The sequence below is a fragment of the Ovis aries genome, chromosome 1 (genome assembly GCF_016772045.2).
Source record: "Ovis aries strain OAR_USU_Benz2616 breed Rambouillet chromosome 1, ARS-UI_Ramb_v3.0, whole genome shotgun sequence".
Taxonomy (NCBI): domain Eukaryota; kingdom Metazoa; phylum Chordata; class Mammalia; order Artiodactyla; family Bovidae; genus Ovis; species Ovis aries.
The window spans coordinates 107684707-107702428 of record NC_056054.1 but is presented as its reverse complement, the minus strand read 5'-3'; the positions used below and the strand labels follow the sequence as shown (position 1 = coordinate 107702428).

The 17722-nt window shown below is 45.3% G+C and overlaps 1 protein-coding gene and 1 long non-coding RNA gene across 3 annotated transcripts in view; one reads left to right on the top strand and one right to left on the bottom strand.

The window, feature by feature from the left end:
• Positions 1–827, top strand: part of LOC132658240 (uncharacterized) — a 42073-nt gene extending 41246 nt beyond the window's left edge. Inside the window, exon 5 of the long non-coding RNA XR_009597558.1 lies at positions 434–827. This is a non-coding gene — a long non-coding RNA (uncharacterized LOC132658240). The remainder of the gene's footprint in view (positions 1–433) is intronic.
• Positions 828–1246: 419 nt separating this feature from the next.
• LOC101111337 (SLAM family member 9-like) lies at positions 1247–17116 on the bottom strand. Of its 2 annotated transcripts, XM_012183710.5 has the most exons (7): positions 16896–17116; positions 16413–16526; positions 12313–12693; positions 9299–9595; positions 7385–7519; positions 7091–7182; positions 1247–6816 (listed from the first exon to the last, which is right to left on the bottom strand). In XM_012183710.5, exons 1-7 carry the CDS (start codon positions 16933–16935, stop codon positions 6724–6726), a joined length of 1152 nt encoding a protein of 383 aa, XP_012039100.2. In that variant the 5' UTR covers positions 16936–17116; the 3' UTR covers positions 1247–6723. The 2 variants fall into 2 exon arrangements, with proteins under 2 accessions (XP_012039100.2, XP_012039118.1); XM_012183728.5 differs by lacking the exon at positions 16413–16526.
• Positions 17117–17722: the final 606 nt, after the last annotated feature.

Sequence of the window (17722 nt, the reverse complement as noted above, 5' to 3'; positions counted from 1 at the left end):
GTGAGTGTGCCCACATGTAGATTAATTTTATCAATTCATATTTTTCTAGAAATTATCCATTTAATGAAAATTTAAAATTAAATAGACATTAATTAAGAACTACATTCTCTTAAGAGTTTCTCTAGTTATTCTTGTTGCTTTGCTGTTTTAAATGTGAGATCTTGCTGAAAGGGTAAGTGATAAATTAGGTGACACTTTCAGCCCTGAGAGTCACAGGATCCCACAAACCAGTTTGTAGCTTGTCTTTCTGGGTGAAAAGCAAAAGCAATTTGGTGGCTCAGCTAGTGACAAATGGTGTATTGAGGGAGTATCTTCACCCTCCACATCCTTAACTACAATTTGGAAATGAGAGAAATAGGATGGGTATTTTAGAGGGATTAATTTTTACTTCTAGAGACTAAATTAAACACTATCTATCTGGATCACAGGACAGGTATCAAGGAAAGTCTTATTCTCGCATATGCCCATAACCAAAAGGATGTCAATCAGAAGGACGGTTAATAAGAAATGGGGCATGAAGAGAGATGAATGACAGAGGTGAACAAAATGTTCCATCGGGCTGGCAGGAGAACTCCATGCCCTGGGCGCTTAAGTCCTACCATGAAGATGAAGAGCTCAGATGAGAAGGCCTTTGGAATCCACACCAGCAGCATCTGCTCACCTGCCCCAACTCAGTGGTCCCCAAGTAGTCCAGTGGTACCTCAGCTTCCAGTGTAGCCTATCTTTGGGAAAAGGATGACTTGGTCAGGCTAACAGGAATATCCATCTGAGTTAGCAAGTATACTTCCCACTGTAAATTAATAAATAAACATTCTTGTTTTGTTTAACCAGGGTCATTTCACATCTATTATCAAGATTTTGCTCCCACAAGGCAAAAGGGTGAAATGGAGGTTCTGGTTTGGCTCAGGATCTACATATCAGACTCTGAAACTTGGTGAACATGTTGAAGTACAGTTAATCTTTGAGTCATATGGGTTTGAACTGCTAGGTCCATAGGTACGCGGTGATTTTCTTCAGTAAGTGTGTATAACAGTACACATGATCTGTGGTTGCTTGAACCAGTGGATGTGGAACTGTGAATACAGAGGGGTGACTATAAAGTTATATGGTGAATTTTTGACTGTTCAGGGAGTGGGAGCCCCCTATTTTGCTCAAGAGTCAACTGTAACGACAAACTGTAGGGTTTTGTCATTCATTCATTCCTTAGCTCAATCTATTAGAAACAAAAGACACATTGAGAAACAACTTGGAAAATACATTCACAGACTTTCTTTGCCATGTACATTCCCATTTGAATTCCATGAAGACTTCGTGTAGGCCCAAGGTTTCAGTTCTCAAGCCTGAGCAAACATCTAATGAGTATTTCAAAACATAAGTGCACTGGGATGACCAGAGGGATGGGATGGGGAGGGAGGTGGGAGGGAGGTGGGGAGGGAGGTGGGAGGGGGGTTCAGGATGGGTGAAAAAAGTTAAAAATAAAATATAAGTGGTGCCCAGTTTCAGGATACAGTCCAAGCATCTGTTCATAAAAGTTCTCTAGTTGATTTAATGAACATCCTGGGTTGTGAGCAATACATGGGGAGTGTCCATTTGGATAAAAAAATCAAACCAAAATTTTTGCTTTGCCTGAACTATATAGACTGTTATTTCAATAAAGATCCTGAAACCATAAAACAATAAAATAGAAAGTGGAAATAAGCACAAGTTCGTTAGCTTGTTTAGATGATAAAGTTCTTGTTGGCATATATGCGGCTTTATCTATCTGAAGTGTTTCTTATCATGTCACTCCAGTGTTCAAAAATTTTAATAGATAACTTTTTTAGTTAGTGTTGTAAAGGAACTAATGATACAGAAAAGGAGACAGACCACAGAAGTTAGCTACTGTTAAATTCTTGACATACTTACTGTTGGAATACTTCGTGCCCACATAAACATATTTATATAAATTTATAATATAGGCTAATACCATGCACATTCCATAACTAATTTAATATTTCATGGGAAACTTTCCATTCAAATATATAAGGATATAATTAACTCTTTTTAGTATACAAATAGTATTCCATCATATAGAGAAAATATAATTTATTTCACCAGTATGTAGGGGTCAAGAGCTTCAGAATCCAACTCCAAGATTCCAATGCCAGCTCTGCCATCTATTAGTTATGTGACTTGAGTAAATTCATTGATTTACCAGTGTAGCCATTTCCTGGGAATAATAATGGTATTTGCATTATAGGATGGCAGTTTATATTTTGAGACCTCAATACGTACTGTCTACAGCCCAGAATAACTAACTGTACCCTGTCACACTAGCTATGGAGAAAAACAGCACAGGGAGCAGGGAGGAGGCCACCAGAAAGAGTCGGCACTTTTATATAGGGAGGTCAGTGTAGGTCTTACTGAGAAGTTCGCATCTACAAAAAGACTTGAGGAGGTCAGGGAATGAGACACGGATACCTAGAAGGAAAGAATTCTAGCGAGGAAGGAGCATGCACGGAGTATTGAAGGACCGGCAGGAAGCTCAGTGTCCTATAGTGGATTAAGGCAGGAGGGGTGTGTGGGAGAGGAGGCCAGCTGATACAGAATCTTCCAGATAAAGTGGAAGGTTTGAGCTAACAAGTAATGTAATGGGGTAGTTCTGAGCAACAAGGAATGTGATGCAACTTAGGTTTTAAAAAGATTCATCTGGGTGATATTATAAAAATAGACATTAAAGAATTAAGGAGAAAAGTGGGAGACTCTGAGGCCACTGTAATAATCCAAGTGAGAAATAATGACGACATTGGACCAGGGAGGTGATAAGAGGCATTTTGTTATAAACATATTTTTTCATATAGATATAAAAAAATAAGTATTCAAGTATATCTAGAATGTTGAGCTATCAGTATTTTTTTAATAGAGAGTGAAAAAGAAATGAAAATGAAGAAAAAAGGAAGTTAAAGATGACACCCAAATTTTATGGCCAGAACAAAGGGAAGGACTGAGGTGACATTTGGAGGGATAAGAAACTGTATAGGAAGCATGTTTGGGGAGTCTGAGTTTAAACATGTCAAGATGGAGATGCCTGTTATACATGCAAGCGGAAATGTCAAGTAAACAGTTGGATATTCACACTGTGGAGTTCAGGGGACAGATCACATCTCTAGGTCCTTTTTACCAGATAAGGTCATATAGTCACAAGATTACTGCATGGCCAGAGCATCAAACAGGAATGAGTGTAGACAATGAAGTGAGGTGGTCTGAGTATGAACCTTGGTTATTCCAAAGTTTAGATGTTGGAAAGATACTGATAAAGAAAACTACAGAGCAACCACCCAGTAGGTAGAAAATAGCAAAATGAAAACAATATTTCCAGGAAATATATATCCACTGTGGCTGAGAACTTATGGGAATTGAGGATTGAGAATTGACCACCAAATTTAGCAATGTGGAATTCCCTGGTGACTGGAAAAAAAGCAGACTCAGTGGAGATGCAGGGACATTGCATAACAAGAAAGAATTCAAGAGAGAAAGAAATTTCTTCAAGTAAAGTCAATATGCTCATGAAAACATGTTCAGCATAAATCATTTGAGAAATGCAATTCAGAACCACAATGAGATACCACTTCATCACGACTGGGATGGATACAACCTAAAAATAACAAGAGTTGGTGGTAATGCAGAGAAATTCCCACACACTACTGGTGGAACTGCAAAAATGGTGGTGGAAGATGGGAAGGAAAGAAGTGGAGGAGAATGGAGTACAGGAAGATTTATGAAGGATAGCATAGTGGAAGTTGGTAACTGATTGGGTGTCCAAAATGACAGAGAAAGGAATCAAAATGAGTGAGATTATTATCCCCTGTGATCATGCCTATGTAGCTTACACTCGTGAGAACTTCTGTAGAATACTTAATATCTCTGGGTTTTAATTTTTTATTTGTACATTGGGGATTTCAGCATCACATAGTTCTGAAATGAAATTATGAATAATAATGAAAGGGAAGCTGACTTGAGAACAGAGATGCTGAAATCCACAACACACCTTGTATAAGAGGAAGGAATTCCCATAAGACCCAAGAAGAACTCTGCTCTAAATGTCTCCTCTGAACCAGAGCACAGGACCTGTCATTGCATGTCTCCCACCCACATCTCCCACTCCATTGTCCTCTTAAGGAACAATTCCCCTTTCACCTACCAACTGCTCCATTCATCATCAGGATGAACTCATTCAAGTTGAGGCACTTGAGTCAGAACCAGGAACCTTGGAAGAGGAACAAATGGAAAATACTCTTTTCTGAATACTCCAGGATTCCAAGAACTTCACTGACCACGTGGCAAAGGAAAAGATATAAATGCTGGAGTTACCTAGCCTTGAATTTAACAATTTGCTCTGCCACCAACTATTTTGGGATGTTAGTTCCTTGTCCTACAAAATAGGAAAAGTAATTGCAACCCCATGGACTGTAGCCTACCAGGCTCCTCCATCCATGGGATTTTCCAGGCAAGAATACTGAAGTGGGTTGCCATTTCCTTCTCCAGGGTATCTTCCTGACCCAGGGATTGAACCCAATCTCCTGCATTGTAGGCAGACACTTTACCATCTGAGCCACCAGGGAAGTCCAGGAATAGTAATACCTACTCTAAAAGAGTCATGTCAATGTATGGCAAAACCAATACAATATTATAAAGTAATTAGCCTCCAGAAAAGTAAATTAATTAAAAAAAAAAGAGTTCTTATAAGAAGAAATAATATTTATAAAATTCATGGGACAAAAGCTGGTTCAATATAGGCTTGGAATGTTGAGTTCCCTTCTTTTTTCTTTTTTGTCTTATGCTTTGGGAATCGAGGTGGGTGGGAGGCGGTCAATGCTTCTGGACTGATGGCACTGATACCAGCCATGACTGGTCACCTAGGATTCCAGTGAGAGAAGTCATCTTCTTCCCTTTAGCCTTCTGTTCAGCCTGACAATAAACAGGCTAGAAATGGCCTTATTAAGGAAACTCTGCTTCTCCCTTATCCAGCAGAATCCTAGCATTGCTTCTTATTGCTCAAGATTTCAGTTCAGAACTTTTCTTTCTGAGGTCAGAAATGAAGAAGCTAAGATTGCTGAGCTGGGTGGGAAACCAAGAGATTCAAGAATGCAGGCCAGCAGACAAAAGGACACAGATCATAGTACCAGAGTGAGTCCATCTCCAACTCAAGAGCTGGAACTGAAGGCAGGAGACAGAGGCTTTGAGGAGAGGAAGACCCCGAGGAAGAGGAGAAGATCCCCCACAGTACAGTGTGGGTGACATCAAGTCCTCAAGCAATCCTGATTAGGCAGGATTGTTGGGGTTCATCACGTCCATCTTTGCTTCCTTGTGGACTTACTACCAGAAACACCTTTGGTAGATGCTGTGCTCTGAGATCAATCTGCTGAGTTCCTGTGGGAGTTGAGAGGAAGAATAGCTCAGACAATTCACAAAGAGAGGTGTTGTCTCTTTGGCACTGGCCTCCTAAAGCCATGACACCCTCCTGAGGGAGCTCCAGGTGAAGCAGGCAGGGAAGACTGATGACCAACCCAAGTCAAACTATGGCAGCCAAATTGGTTAAGTCAATTGTGTTCGAAAATGTTAGATGTGGGAGAGACCATTTCCAAATCTTTGGGTACACGTACACCATGTGACCTGGAAGGGGGTCTAGGATTGGGTGGAATGCTAGGATTCCAACAGGCAGGGACAGGAGTAAGGGGCAGGGAGGGAGCCATCATTTCAGGCAGAAGTATGTGAGTGAGCAAACAGGAGGCTGACTAGCATGTGAGGCCAGCAGGTTGTGGGGAATGAGGGTCAGTAGAAGAGGCAGGAGAGGACTGGTTCACACCTTCCCACAAGCTTCACTTCTCACAGCAGCTTCATTACAGTGTGTGTGTCGGGGGGAGGCGGGTAGCACATTCCGCTTCCATTCTAATGACCCCCCACACCAGGCAGGAATGCCCTGAAGCTGCTTGTCTATGAATACAAATCCCAACCTGGTCCTTCTGAGACACAGAAGGTTTTGAAGGGCCAGAAACAGTACAAATTCCCCTACCCACTCCACAGGAGGTGAATTTGAGGTCCACGAGCTGAAGCTGAGGTTAGTTAGTACTAGTGATCAGGAACAAGGGCTGGACCACTGTATAATGTGCACTGGCTAGCTCCCCCCAGCACACATACCGACAAATAGACATACACACACAAACACACTGCCCGACATACAACTTTTGCCTTACATATGGGGCAAAGGAAACCTCAGGCCAGTCCTTTAGAAGCTCCCACTACCCATGCTGTCTCCACAGACGCCCAACTCAGCACCCAGCACCAAAGCCTAACCTTGTCCTCTGTAGTCTGGTCAACACCTTTACACTGTCTCCATGCCTGGGCTTGAGTGCTCAGAAAGATACACCAGTCACACAGCAGAGGCTGTGGGGGTTATCATGTGCAGGAAGGTCCTCTTTGGGAAGTTTCAGGAGAAGAGGGGCTGATGCTGGGTCAATGATGGAAAAAGAGCTCTCGTCCCACAGGGTGAGGATCTTGAGTGGGAAGACAGCTGGGGAAGTCGACACAGGTTGTGAGAAGGCCACATGAACACAGGGACTTGAGGGCTGGAGGGTCACGGGGCAGCTGAACCTGGAGCAGAGCTGGGAGATGCAGGTGTCTGCAGGAATCAAGCTCCGAGTGGAGGAGGTATCCTGGTAGTTTTGATTCTTCTGCTTTCTCTGATTAAATTATCTTCATGGCCCCCCTTTCTGGCTTGTAGACCTCACTGTAGAGAGTACCAGGCTCCTTTTCTTCCAAATGTCGTTTACCAGCACCCTAGGAATTGAAGTCAGAGAGTTTCTAAAAAAAGCTGAGAGAGGCCCTAGAGTGACCCAGAAGGAAGCAGTGCTGCTGACAAGAAATGCACGTGAATTCCCCCAAAGTGACCAGCACTACACTGACCCCAAGTTTTAAATTTTCTTAGTAAATACCACTGACAACCTGGAGAGAGTCAAAGAGACAGCTGGGCCAGGAACAGCAGATGACTGGGTTGACAGACCCAGGAGATAGACCCATGAGATCCCAGACTGGGCTCAGCTCCCATTCTCACCTTGTTTGTGACCTCTCCAGACCCCTGCTGGTTCAGCTCCGCATACTGGACGCCACCATCATTGTCCCTCTGATCGTCCTGAAATTCTACACCTGCGTCATACACAGAGTGGAGCTTGAACCTCGGCCTTGAAAGCATATACCTTCCCCCATGGCAATGAACCCAAGGCCAAGCCCCCACCCACCTTCCCCTTCTGCACTGATATTCCTTGAGCAGCAAAATGCAGGAGGAAGGCAACCAAGGGTTCAGTAGGGAGGGGTGGGACCTGGGGCAAGAAGCAGAAATGCAACCTGCCTCTTTCAGTCTTCATCTTCCTCTTCTTTGCATAGGTCTTCCAAAGGAACAGTCCAGTTACGATGATCAACAGCATAACCACAACAGCCCCTATGATGCCTGGCAGGGTCTTAGCACTGTTGTTTCCAGGTGAACCTGTTTTCCTCACACAGAAAGAATAAAGAAAGTTAAGGCAAAAAGGTCTTGAGACATCCCTTGCCGAGGAAGGATACAGATGAGCAAGTGGAGAGGTCTGAAGCTAAAGAGGAAGGGGCAAGGCAATATCATTCACTCATGGTCCTGAGCTTCTGCTTGATGCCAGAGACACTGAGATAAACAATACAGGTCACCCGGGGGGAGGTGGAGAAAATGTCAAAGTCTTCCAGCTAGAGAGACAGCAGTGCAGTATAAGTTAACAACTTGTACACTGGTCTTCATGGAGGGCCTCCCAGAGGAGGTGATGCATAAACTTCACCTCTGAGGGAGGAGTAGGAGTTTACCCGATATTCAGGCTGGGCACAGCTTTCCAGAAAGGAGGAGACACAGCTATGTCAAATCTGTAGTCCTGAGGGTTGCAATCATTCCTCATCAGCAGGCAGGAGAGGGACAGGGCAGGGACAAGCAGGGTGAGGATGATCAGAGAGAAGAGAGTCTCTTTCCAGAGGGTCTTGTGGGTCATGCTGAGTGTTGAACTTTATCTGAGATTCCAGAATGGGACCAAGGGAAAGGTATCATGAGATTTTAAGTGATGCTGACATGTCGGCTCCCACCAGCAGCTCATGGGGGATGGGTTAGAGGGGCTAGACTGCACACAGGATACCAGGTCATTTATTCACTCTGTGAAATACTGAGTGTGATTAGTGTCAGAAGCTTTGTTTGGTATAAGAATTCAAAGGAGAACAAGACATGTCCTTTGCCCTCAAGTTGTTCCAGGCTATGGAGAAGACAAACCCATCAATAGCATTGCTACTCAGCGTGGGGTGGCCATGGACTGCGCCTCAAAGCAGATGATGCCTGAGGCAGGACGGTTACAGCAGCTGCAGTGCCTCTGCAACATGAGATTGAGGCATCTTTTGTTCAAACTTGATTCATAACAGAACTATAACCAAGTGCAGGACATTGGTTATCTGCCCGTGACCTGAGGGAAACCCTTCAATAGCAATAAGCAAGGAACTCTTGATTTGGGAGGTTTGATGGTAGAGGATACAGCATTTCCAGAGGCTCAGAAGCTTGCAACTTCAGGACACATTCAGGGAAGCCAAGCAAACAATTCAGTGTGAAGTGTGTGAGGTAAGGAACATGGGCAGAGGAGATTTGCAGCCCTGAATCCTGAAGGGAGTCCCTGGGTCAGACTCCTACAGATGATACAGACCAATCACAAAATCCGATTGCTTTTCAAAAGACTACGGTGGATGACACACTATGGATAATGGATGAGGTAGGAGAAGTGCTGGAAAACTATTGCCCTGGACTAGATCTGACACTGCCCTGCAGCATTTTGGAGGGAAGAAGCTCCCCAGCGGGCAACAGGCAGGCATGTACAGGCAGCAGGGAGTATGGGTCAGGGGAGGGGTGAGCCTTCAGGGAAATACATCTCTAGGGATTGCTTTTGCTGCTGCAGCCCCAACTCTCTTGGCCTCCCCAACACCACACCTGCTCTGTCTCCAGGGCCAGCTGGGACTGAGAGTTGCTCATCTGGAGGTGAACCAACTTGATTTGCATCAAAAACAAATTCCTTTTTTTCTTGGGGAGAAAAAGGGGTGGAGAGGCAGACATGGACTTCAGAGACAGTCAATGCAGACATGAGCTGAGTATACCTCCCAGGCTCCTGAAAGGGGTGACCTGGTAGGAAGGTGGTGCTAATAACATGGTGGGGAGAAAAGCCCAGAGCCCCTAGTTCTCAGAGTGCCCCTCCCCTCTGGCAGGTGCACTCACCAGAGACACAGACTTCTCCAAGGTCTAAGGTGGCAGTTTTCTGGCCCACCTGGTTGCTGACCACACAGGTCAAGCTGCCATTGGGCTGGCTCAGGGGCAGGTTCAGAGTCAGGTTCCAGGAGTTGGAGGGTAGTTTTGATGTCACTCTCTGCTCCAGCTCCTTGGGAAGGCCCTTGATCTCCCAGGTCACCTTCAGGTCCTCTGTATCCCCGGGGGCTGTGCACTTCAGAGTGGCATTGCACCAGCCTGCTGTGAAGGATGCTGACTTGACAAGGATATGAGGAAGGGGTGCAGGATCTTGGAGAGAAGAGACAAATCCCAAGGAATAGAGTTCACATGATTGGAGAACATTCCAGTCTGTACATTCTCATCCATTACCTCACTGAAACCCTGGCATTCTCCCTTTAATGACAGTGAATGCATTATATAGATAAACAGAATTTGCCCAGTACTTAATACATAGCAAATGACAATAAAGAGGGGAGCCACTGAATTAAGCCATATGTGATTTCACTAGATTGTATGCATGTTGAGGAAGCGTTAAATATCTCCAACAAGAAAATAAATCCTGATCCCACCTTCCCAAGACCAATTATTTCTAAGAAAATGGGGCTCCTTCTAGACGTGGAAGAAGTCTCAGACAGAAGAGCTAATCACAGATCAGGAACTTGGCGTCTTCTTCTGCTCAGATAATGCCTGGGATTTTATAGCCTGTAGAGAAGAAGACGCCTGGTCAGAGTTGGGACCCCAGAGAAAGGTTCTGTGCTCCCAATAGTGGAGACACGCAGTGGCTGTCTCCACAGCAGGAGATGCAGTGGCAGTTTCAGCTACAAATTGGCACTTGCTGTCTCCCTCTACAAGGGTCAAATCATGTGCTGCTGTAGCTGCTTGGCCTTCACACCCCCCTGAAAGAGTTCAAGGTGGAGAGAAGAGATGAGGCACTCTGTGCTGGTGCAGGAGAGTGGCGACTGGCAAGACAGGTCTTCAGATAGCTCGATATTTTCAGGAGCCTATTTTATGAGCCAAATTCTGGTATCTCATCATATCTAGAAAAGTACTAAAATCCTTCCTGGTGATGACTATTCCTGGTGACTAGAAAAAGCTTCTGGAGACTAGTAGGAAACTTCTGGAAAAAAATGTTCATATTGCTCATATTCCTCCTTCACCAAAGTCACATATACACTGCCATTTCCCTCTCACTGGAGCAGTTTCTCAGAGCTATCTGGGGTGCTGTCTCCTAGGCTGCCATCCTCATTTTGCTCCAAATAAAAACTTAATTCATAAATCAAATGTTGTGCATTTTTTTAAGTCAATAATAGCAACTAGGGGAATCCCAGGGACGGGGGAGCCTGATGGGCTGCCATCTCTGGGGTCACACAGAGTTGGACATGACTGAAGCGACTTAGCAGCAGCAACTAGGAATGATAAGTCTAAGTCTGGTTATAACATGCCGCTGAACTTGAGAAGTGACGCACAGATAAGTGTGACATTGATAAGTGTCACATGGAGACCTAAAGCAGCAACGGTCACTCTCACAGCGGATATTTTCCTATGTAGGCAGGGACTTTCGAGAAAGAAAATGTTGGCTAAGTGAGGCTCTCTGGAAGTGCTACTGTGTAACCATTCTCCTACATCTACCCCAGGCTTCTAGAGTTGGATTGCTGGGGTCTTTGTGAGTGAGGCTGGCCTTGGACTGGCACTGAGTTAAAGGGGAAGAGGCACTGACTACACATGAATTTCTGGATTATGGTAGGTGAATCAATTCAGTTCAGCCGCTCAGTCACGTCCAACTCTTTGCGACCCCATGAATCGCAGCACGCCAGGCCTCCCTGTCCATCACCAACTCCCAGAGTTCACTCAAACTCATGTCCATTGAGTCGGTGATACCATCCAGCCATCTCACCCTCTGTTGTCCCCTTCTCCTCCTACCCCAATCCCTCCCAGCATCAGAGTCTTTTAAATGAGTCAACTCTTCACATGAGGTGGCCAGAGTACTGGAGTTTCAGCTCTAGCATCATTCCTTCCAAGGAACACCCAGGGCTGATCTCCTTTAGAATGGACTGGTTGGATCTCCTTGCAGTCCAAGGGACTCTCAGGAGTCTTCCCCAACACTACAGTTCAAAAGCATCAATTTTTCAGTGCTCGGCTTTCTTCACAGTCCAACTCTCACATCCATACATGACCACTGGAAAAACCATAGCCTTGACTAGATGGACCTTTTTTGGCAAAGTAATGTCTCTGCTGGTATGTGAATAATGGGCCCCAAATACTTCCATGTCCAATCCTCAGAACCTATGACTATGATAGGTTACAGGCCAAGGTGGAATTAAGGTAAAAGAATTAAGGTGCTAGTCAGCTGGCTTCAAAATAAAGAGATTGCTCTGATTACCTAGTTGGGACCAATGCAGTCACAAGGGTCCTTAGAAATGGAAGAAAGAAGAGGAAGGGGGTCAGAGGGGTTTGAATGTGAGAAGAATTGGTCCCACTGTTGCCAGCTTTGAAGGTAGAGGAAGGTGTTCATAGCCAAGTGACATAAGCAACCACTAGAAGTGTGAAATACAAGTAAATAAGTTTCCTTCTGGGACCTCTATGGAGGAACACAGTCCTGCCAACAACTCAACTTTGTCTCAGTGAGACCTATGTCTGACGTCTGATCTAGAGCCTACTAAGATAAAAAAACTGTGCTGTGGTCAGCCTCCAAATTAAAGCAGCGTTATAGCAGCAACAGATAAGCAACACACACATTAAATAAACCTAGACATATAAAGAACAACAATTGCTATGGCAAAATCATTTCCCCAAATTTGCATTCTCCTGTCTCAAAATTCTAAAGTGGTTTTATCCCTGGAGTGAATTTCAACTCCTCTCACCATTTGCAGTAAATCCACTTACCCTAATTCAGGGAGAAAATAGTCTGAACGCTGGTGTCTGGAAGGGATCTTGAAAACTGGGGCCTACCTGACACTCCTAGCTCAAAAGAAGGAGGGAAGCCATGGTGAGGAGGTGTCGCTTACCATAGACAGTGAGGCGGAAAACCTGGGTAAATTCTATTCCTCCGATGAAGCTGGCTCGAGCCCGATACTGCCCACTGTCCTCTGGGATCAGGTTCTCAATCCTCAGGGACGTCACATTGGGCACATGGACCCTCTGCTGGTACTTGTCCTGGAGGCTGACCCAGGTTGGGGTGTCTTTCCCACGGTGGACTCGCATGAAGACTCTGTAGTTTGACTCAGGGCCAAAGCCCCACGAGACCTCCTCTGGTTCAGCTTCTTGCTTCTTGGGCACGTGAAACAGCACAGAACCTCCTCGGATCCCCTGCAGGGGAATATGGACTCCAGAATCCTGAACTCCAGGATCAGGTGCTACAGAACTCTTGACCCCAGTGCAGCAGACACCTAGGGCAGAGGTAGGACACAGGAACCATAATTTTTTTTTCAGTAACAATAAAGGAGAAAACACATAACCTATATTTTAAATGAAATTCATTCAATATACTCTATTGATTCTTAGGAGGCAGCCTAGTAAAGTGAATTTAAGCAATTTTAGAATTAAATCTTGGTTCTAGGGAATTGTTACCTTGAGGAGGTAACTTAAATTTTCTAATCTGGAGTTTCGCCACCTACCTCATAAATTGAATGGGATCATGGGGCTTCCCTGATAGCTCAGTTGGTAAAGAATTTGCTTGCAATGCAGGAGACCTGGGTTTGATCCCTGGGTTGGGAAGATCCTTGGGAAGGGAAAAGCTCCCTATTTCAGTATTCTGGTCTGGAGAATTCCATAGACAGTATAGCCCATGGGGTCACAAAGAATCAGCCACAACTGAGTGACTTTCACTTTCACTTTCATGTATCAAAAGCACCTAGCAGACTTTCTGTCAATACCAAATGCATAACTGTAGGATTAGCTTCTTAACTGTTGTCTCCTTGTGTTCACATCCTTTTGTAACGCCCTCCTCTGGTGAATGGGCTACATCTAGTGACTGGCTTCCAAGGAATAGACTAGAGCAGACTTGATGGATGTCACTCAGTGATACTAGGTTATACAAGACTGTGACTTCCCTCTTGCTTACACACACATCCTCTCTTTCACACTCTCTCTCTTGCTCACTCTGAGGAATCCAGCTGCCATGTTGTCAGCTGCCTAAGGAGGGGCCCACATGACAAGACACTGAGGGAGCCTCTGGCCAACATCTAGAGAGGAACAGGGACCCTCAGCCCGACAGCCACAGGAACTGCCTCCCAGAAGCAATCTCTCGAGAGATCTTGGAATCATAGCTTGCCCAGTGGACCATGGCCTGATGCAGCCCCAGCCCCAGCTAAGACGCTAACTTCAGTCTGGGAGACCTTGAGTCAGAGGACCTAGCCCTGACCCATAGAAACTGTGAGACTGAGATTATACCCAGTGGTGTTTAAGGTACTACATTTTGTGGTGATTCATTACATAGCAATAGATACCCAACACAAATATGAAGGCTGCTACCCTTCCTGCTCTTTCTAGGCAGTGCGGTAGTCAGGAAACTATAGGCTGTGCTGTGTAACAAATAGTTACAATACCTCAGGGTGTTAAAATAAAGGGAGTCCATAGTCCCCACCACAGGTCCCCTGAGAGAGTGAGGGAGGGGCCCTGTCATACATGGAGGAAATGCCACTCCTTGTAGCTGTATCCATGGAACTCACAGCATCCTCATAGGCTCCAGCCCCACAGCAGGAGGGGAGAGAGGAGAATCACACAGGGGCTTCACTGCAACTGTCCACAAGTAGTGTGCTCTCTGCTCATGTTTTTCAACCAGCACTCGTGACAAGGCCCTGGCTAATTGTCAAGGACTAGAATATGAGGGGGAGAACAAGTGATCATTTAATGAGCTTTACTGTCCCTGCCACCAAGACAACACTTCCCAGTCAGTCCCTGCCAGGCCACAGTGGGCCTTCCTCAGACACTTTCCTGGAGAGCTGTGACCAGTGGGTACATTTGCTGCAGGGCCACCACCTCCTGAGCCCATGTTCCCTCAGGGCTCGATACCCTCTACCCTTTCTGGGGATGAAGTAGGACAGAACAGGATGAGGGAAAGTCCCTTATCCTGAAAAGACGATCAATCTGCTTCTTCCAGCAGGACAGGATGCACCTACTGGTCCCAGTTCCACTCTAGATGTTGGCCAGAGGCTCCCTCTGTTTCTTGTCAGCCTTCCACAGTCCCAATCCTCTTTCCAATTCAATCAGTTCTCACCATTTCAGACCTGTCTCCCTCCGGCTATACTTTTTCTCATTCCTGGCTCTCACTGGAAGCAGAGAATAACTCATGCCAATGTTCATATGACTAAGGATTTCAGATATTTCTTTGTATTCATTTACTCAGTCATCTTCTCCAGGTCAGGCCTTAGGAGGCATCTATCCAGGCTCCCCCTGTCACAGAGGAGGAGGTTCCCCAGGAGGTGAACCTGTCCTGGGTCACACAGGGCAGAACCATACCTGGCACCAGGGCTCCCCACTCCCAGCCCAGGGCTTCTCCCCTGCAGGAGCTCCCACCAGCTCCCCACCCTGTCCCTGACCTCCCCAGGGGCTCCCCTCCCAGCACTGCTGTCTCATCACCAGGATCTGAGCAGCTCCTGGGTGCTCATCCTCCAACATTCCTCTCTTGAGAAAGGGGAAGTAAGCACTTAGAGGGGTTTAGCAGGGCAGGGACTTCTGGCCAGCTGAGCGCTAACCAGCAGCCTGTCCAGACTCCATACTTACTGGAAAAACAGGAACCAGAGAGCGAAGAAGCTCAGCCCTGAGAGGCAGGGAGAACGCACCCAGGGGGCATAGTGAGCTGAGTATGAGGAAGGTAGAAGAAGACTTGGAAAGAGAAGGAAGGGAGTGAGAGATGTGATCTGCAAAAGATCTAATCCTGAAGAAGAAAATAAAGCCAGGGACAGTGTGGTTACAAACAAGATAGAGTTTATTTAAATAATATAAAATTTAATAGTTGCAAATCAATTTACAGTTTTGTCCATTTTCCCTCTTTTTCTTTTATGTAATCTTCCAACCCCAGAGCCTATGGAGAAAACTGTAAATAACATAACTTATTTTCAAGTTACATAAAATTGAAGAGGAGAGAAGCTCTATATTTTACTGTTACCTTATAGAGTTACATTACTGAAAAAGAGGTAAGGTTTTATAAAGCTCATTCTTAATTCAAGACATCTGTTTATAAACAGTCTATAATTCGTTAAATTTCACATAGTTCTTGAAAGTTCATTTAGTGGCTGGAATACTGAAAAAATAGTTAAAATTTTTTAAACTTTAATTAAAAATAAAAGCTTAAACAATAAAAGCATTCTAACTTTCTCCAGAATTCATAACTCCATGGGCATTAGTGTTTACTCACTAGTTTTTAATTTTCTCATACATAATCAGATAGTCTCCAGGAAGTCACGTACATAATTTGGGTTTTTTCCAGTCTTTAGCTCACTTTTCACTTAACTCTGCATAGTTTTCTATGTCTCTTTCCCTTCTTTCCTCCTCTAGTTCACCCACTTAAGAGCCCACATTACCAGTCTACACTTCTGTTCTTAGTTTCGCCATATTCTTACAACAGGTGGTATACAGAAACCCTTAAATTTGAGAGGCTGCTGTTCTTTTTACAAAAGCAGAATTTAATTTCATTGTATTTAACATTTTGCATCTTGCCCAAGAAATCAAGACTACAATTGCTTCCTCCATCTCAGACACAGGGTTCTAGTCAAACTTCTCCACAGGACAGCTGCACAGACTGTCACATCCCCTCTGAGTTGTTCCCCAGCCCGTCCAAGTCAAGGAGCCAGCTTCTTAGTCTCTCCCCCTCTTTGCACAGCTCCCGGCTCACCCAGCTTCACATTTCCGCTGCAGAGACAGACTTACCTTCCTAGAAATGTTTTCCTTAATGTAGTCAAGGCTGCCTGAGCCCAGGTGTCTCAGACTCACCACAAGAAGATCATTTTGTTCTTTTCACCCCAGGTCTCTAAACCAAAGGCTCTGCATTTGCTAAATAACTGCAGAGCTGTTTTGTCTTTTTGTTCACCAAGGACATAGGACATGGAAAGGGCACCCTCCCTGCCTGCTCCAGAGGCCATCCCTCCCAGGAGCCCGGATCACTCACTGAGGAGGAGACTGGTGAATCCCAGGAGCCTGGAGGCCCCGCAGAGGTGGGGGTCTTCTGAGCAGGGCCCCATCACAGGCTGCCTGCCAGCCTGTGAGGCTGGAGAGGAAGCATCTAGGAGGAGCAGAAAGAGAGGAGGGAGTGTCACTCAAAGGGCACTCCTTTTCCCCACCCGGAGGGCGGGGCTAACGTTTTAATTCCTGGGATCGCAAAGAGTCAGACACGACTGAGGGACTGAACTGAACTGAACTGAACATGTTCTAAATGGATAGCCCACCAGCCTGTACTGAACCACTCAGAGGTTTCCTATTAATTTCACCAGCACCTACTCAGCAAACAATTGCAGAGTACATGTATAAACAACTCCACTCTATTGCAGATACCCCAACCCTGTGGTCACATCAGCCTGGATAAACTCTGGAAAAAAATTTCCCAACATATCAGCCACTGTCCCATTCCACTATGAGGCTTCAAGCAAGTTACCTGAGTCCACTCTGTGCTTCCAGAAACTTCTCTGCTGCATCTCAGACAAGAAAATATCCAATACTGCTTTATTCCTTCCAACCCCATCTAGTTAGGGAGGAATGACTCCTTTGGTCAGAAACCTCTGTAAGGAGTCAAAATCCAGGCAACTCGCCCTCTGGTCACTTTCGGGGTGATGAGGACAGCAAGCCTCATATTTTTTCTCTACTCTTGGAAGTACTGTGAAGGCTGTGTGGGTCTGCTCCAGGGGTGGGGAGGGAGGAGGAGCCTAGAGAAACAGCAATGCAGCTACAGGCCAGGGTCACTAGGAAAGAGCCAGACAACAAATATTCCAACATTCCATGCTGGCAGAACACCAGGGACTTTTTCAAAATCCAGATATCTAAGGTCAGTTCAACATGTCAGCCAGCTATCCTGTGTAGCTGGAAAGCTAAATCTTTATCAACACCCCCGACTTGTCTAGGTCTTATTACACTTTTCAAATTTATAGATTTATGAAAGACAGATATCATTTCAATTATCCTCCTGTTTGACACACGTGGAAACAGGATCCAACGAATTTAGTGAATAAACCCAAGCTTGGAAAGTCAACACGTAGTACAGCATGGCCTGCGACCAGGTCCCTGCACTTTCAGTCCACTGGCCTTTAGAGACCCAAGTCCCTCTCAGTGCAATGAATCTCATACACAAGATGGTTTCAGCCCTTGAGAAGTCACATGATGGGGGAGGGAGACCTAGCCTGGTCCAGGGCAGACCCTCATCTTCCTTGCATCATTCTAGGCAGGAAAACTAAGATGTATGGCTGCATCTCAGCAGCCTCTGGGATC

What these genes read in the sequence shown, in the direction of transcription:
- LOC101111337 (XM_012183710.5), bottom strand. Translation starts at nt 16,935, where the DNA reads ATGCAGCAGAGAAGTTTCTGGAAGCACAGAGTGGACTCAG. An exon ending in TTTCCGCCTCACTGTCTATG is followed by an intron (nt 9,596 to 12,312) that starts GTAAGCGACACC and finishes CTTCTCTCCAAG; the next exon opens with ATCCTGCACCCCTTCCTCAT. An exon ending in GAAGATGAAGACTGAAAGAG is followed by an intron (nt 7,183 to 7,384) that starts GCAGGTTGCATT and finishes TGTATGACGCAG; the next exon opens with GTGTAGAATTTCAGGACGAT.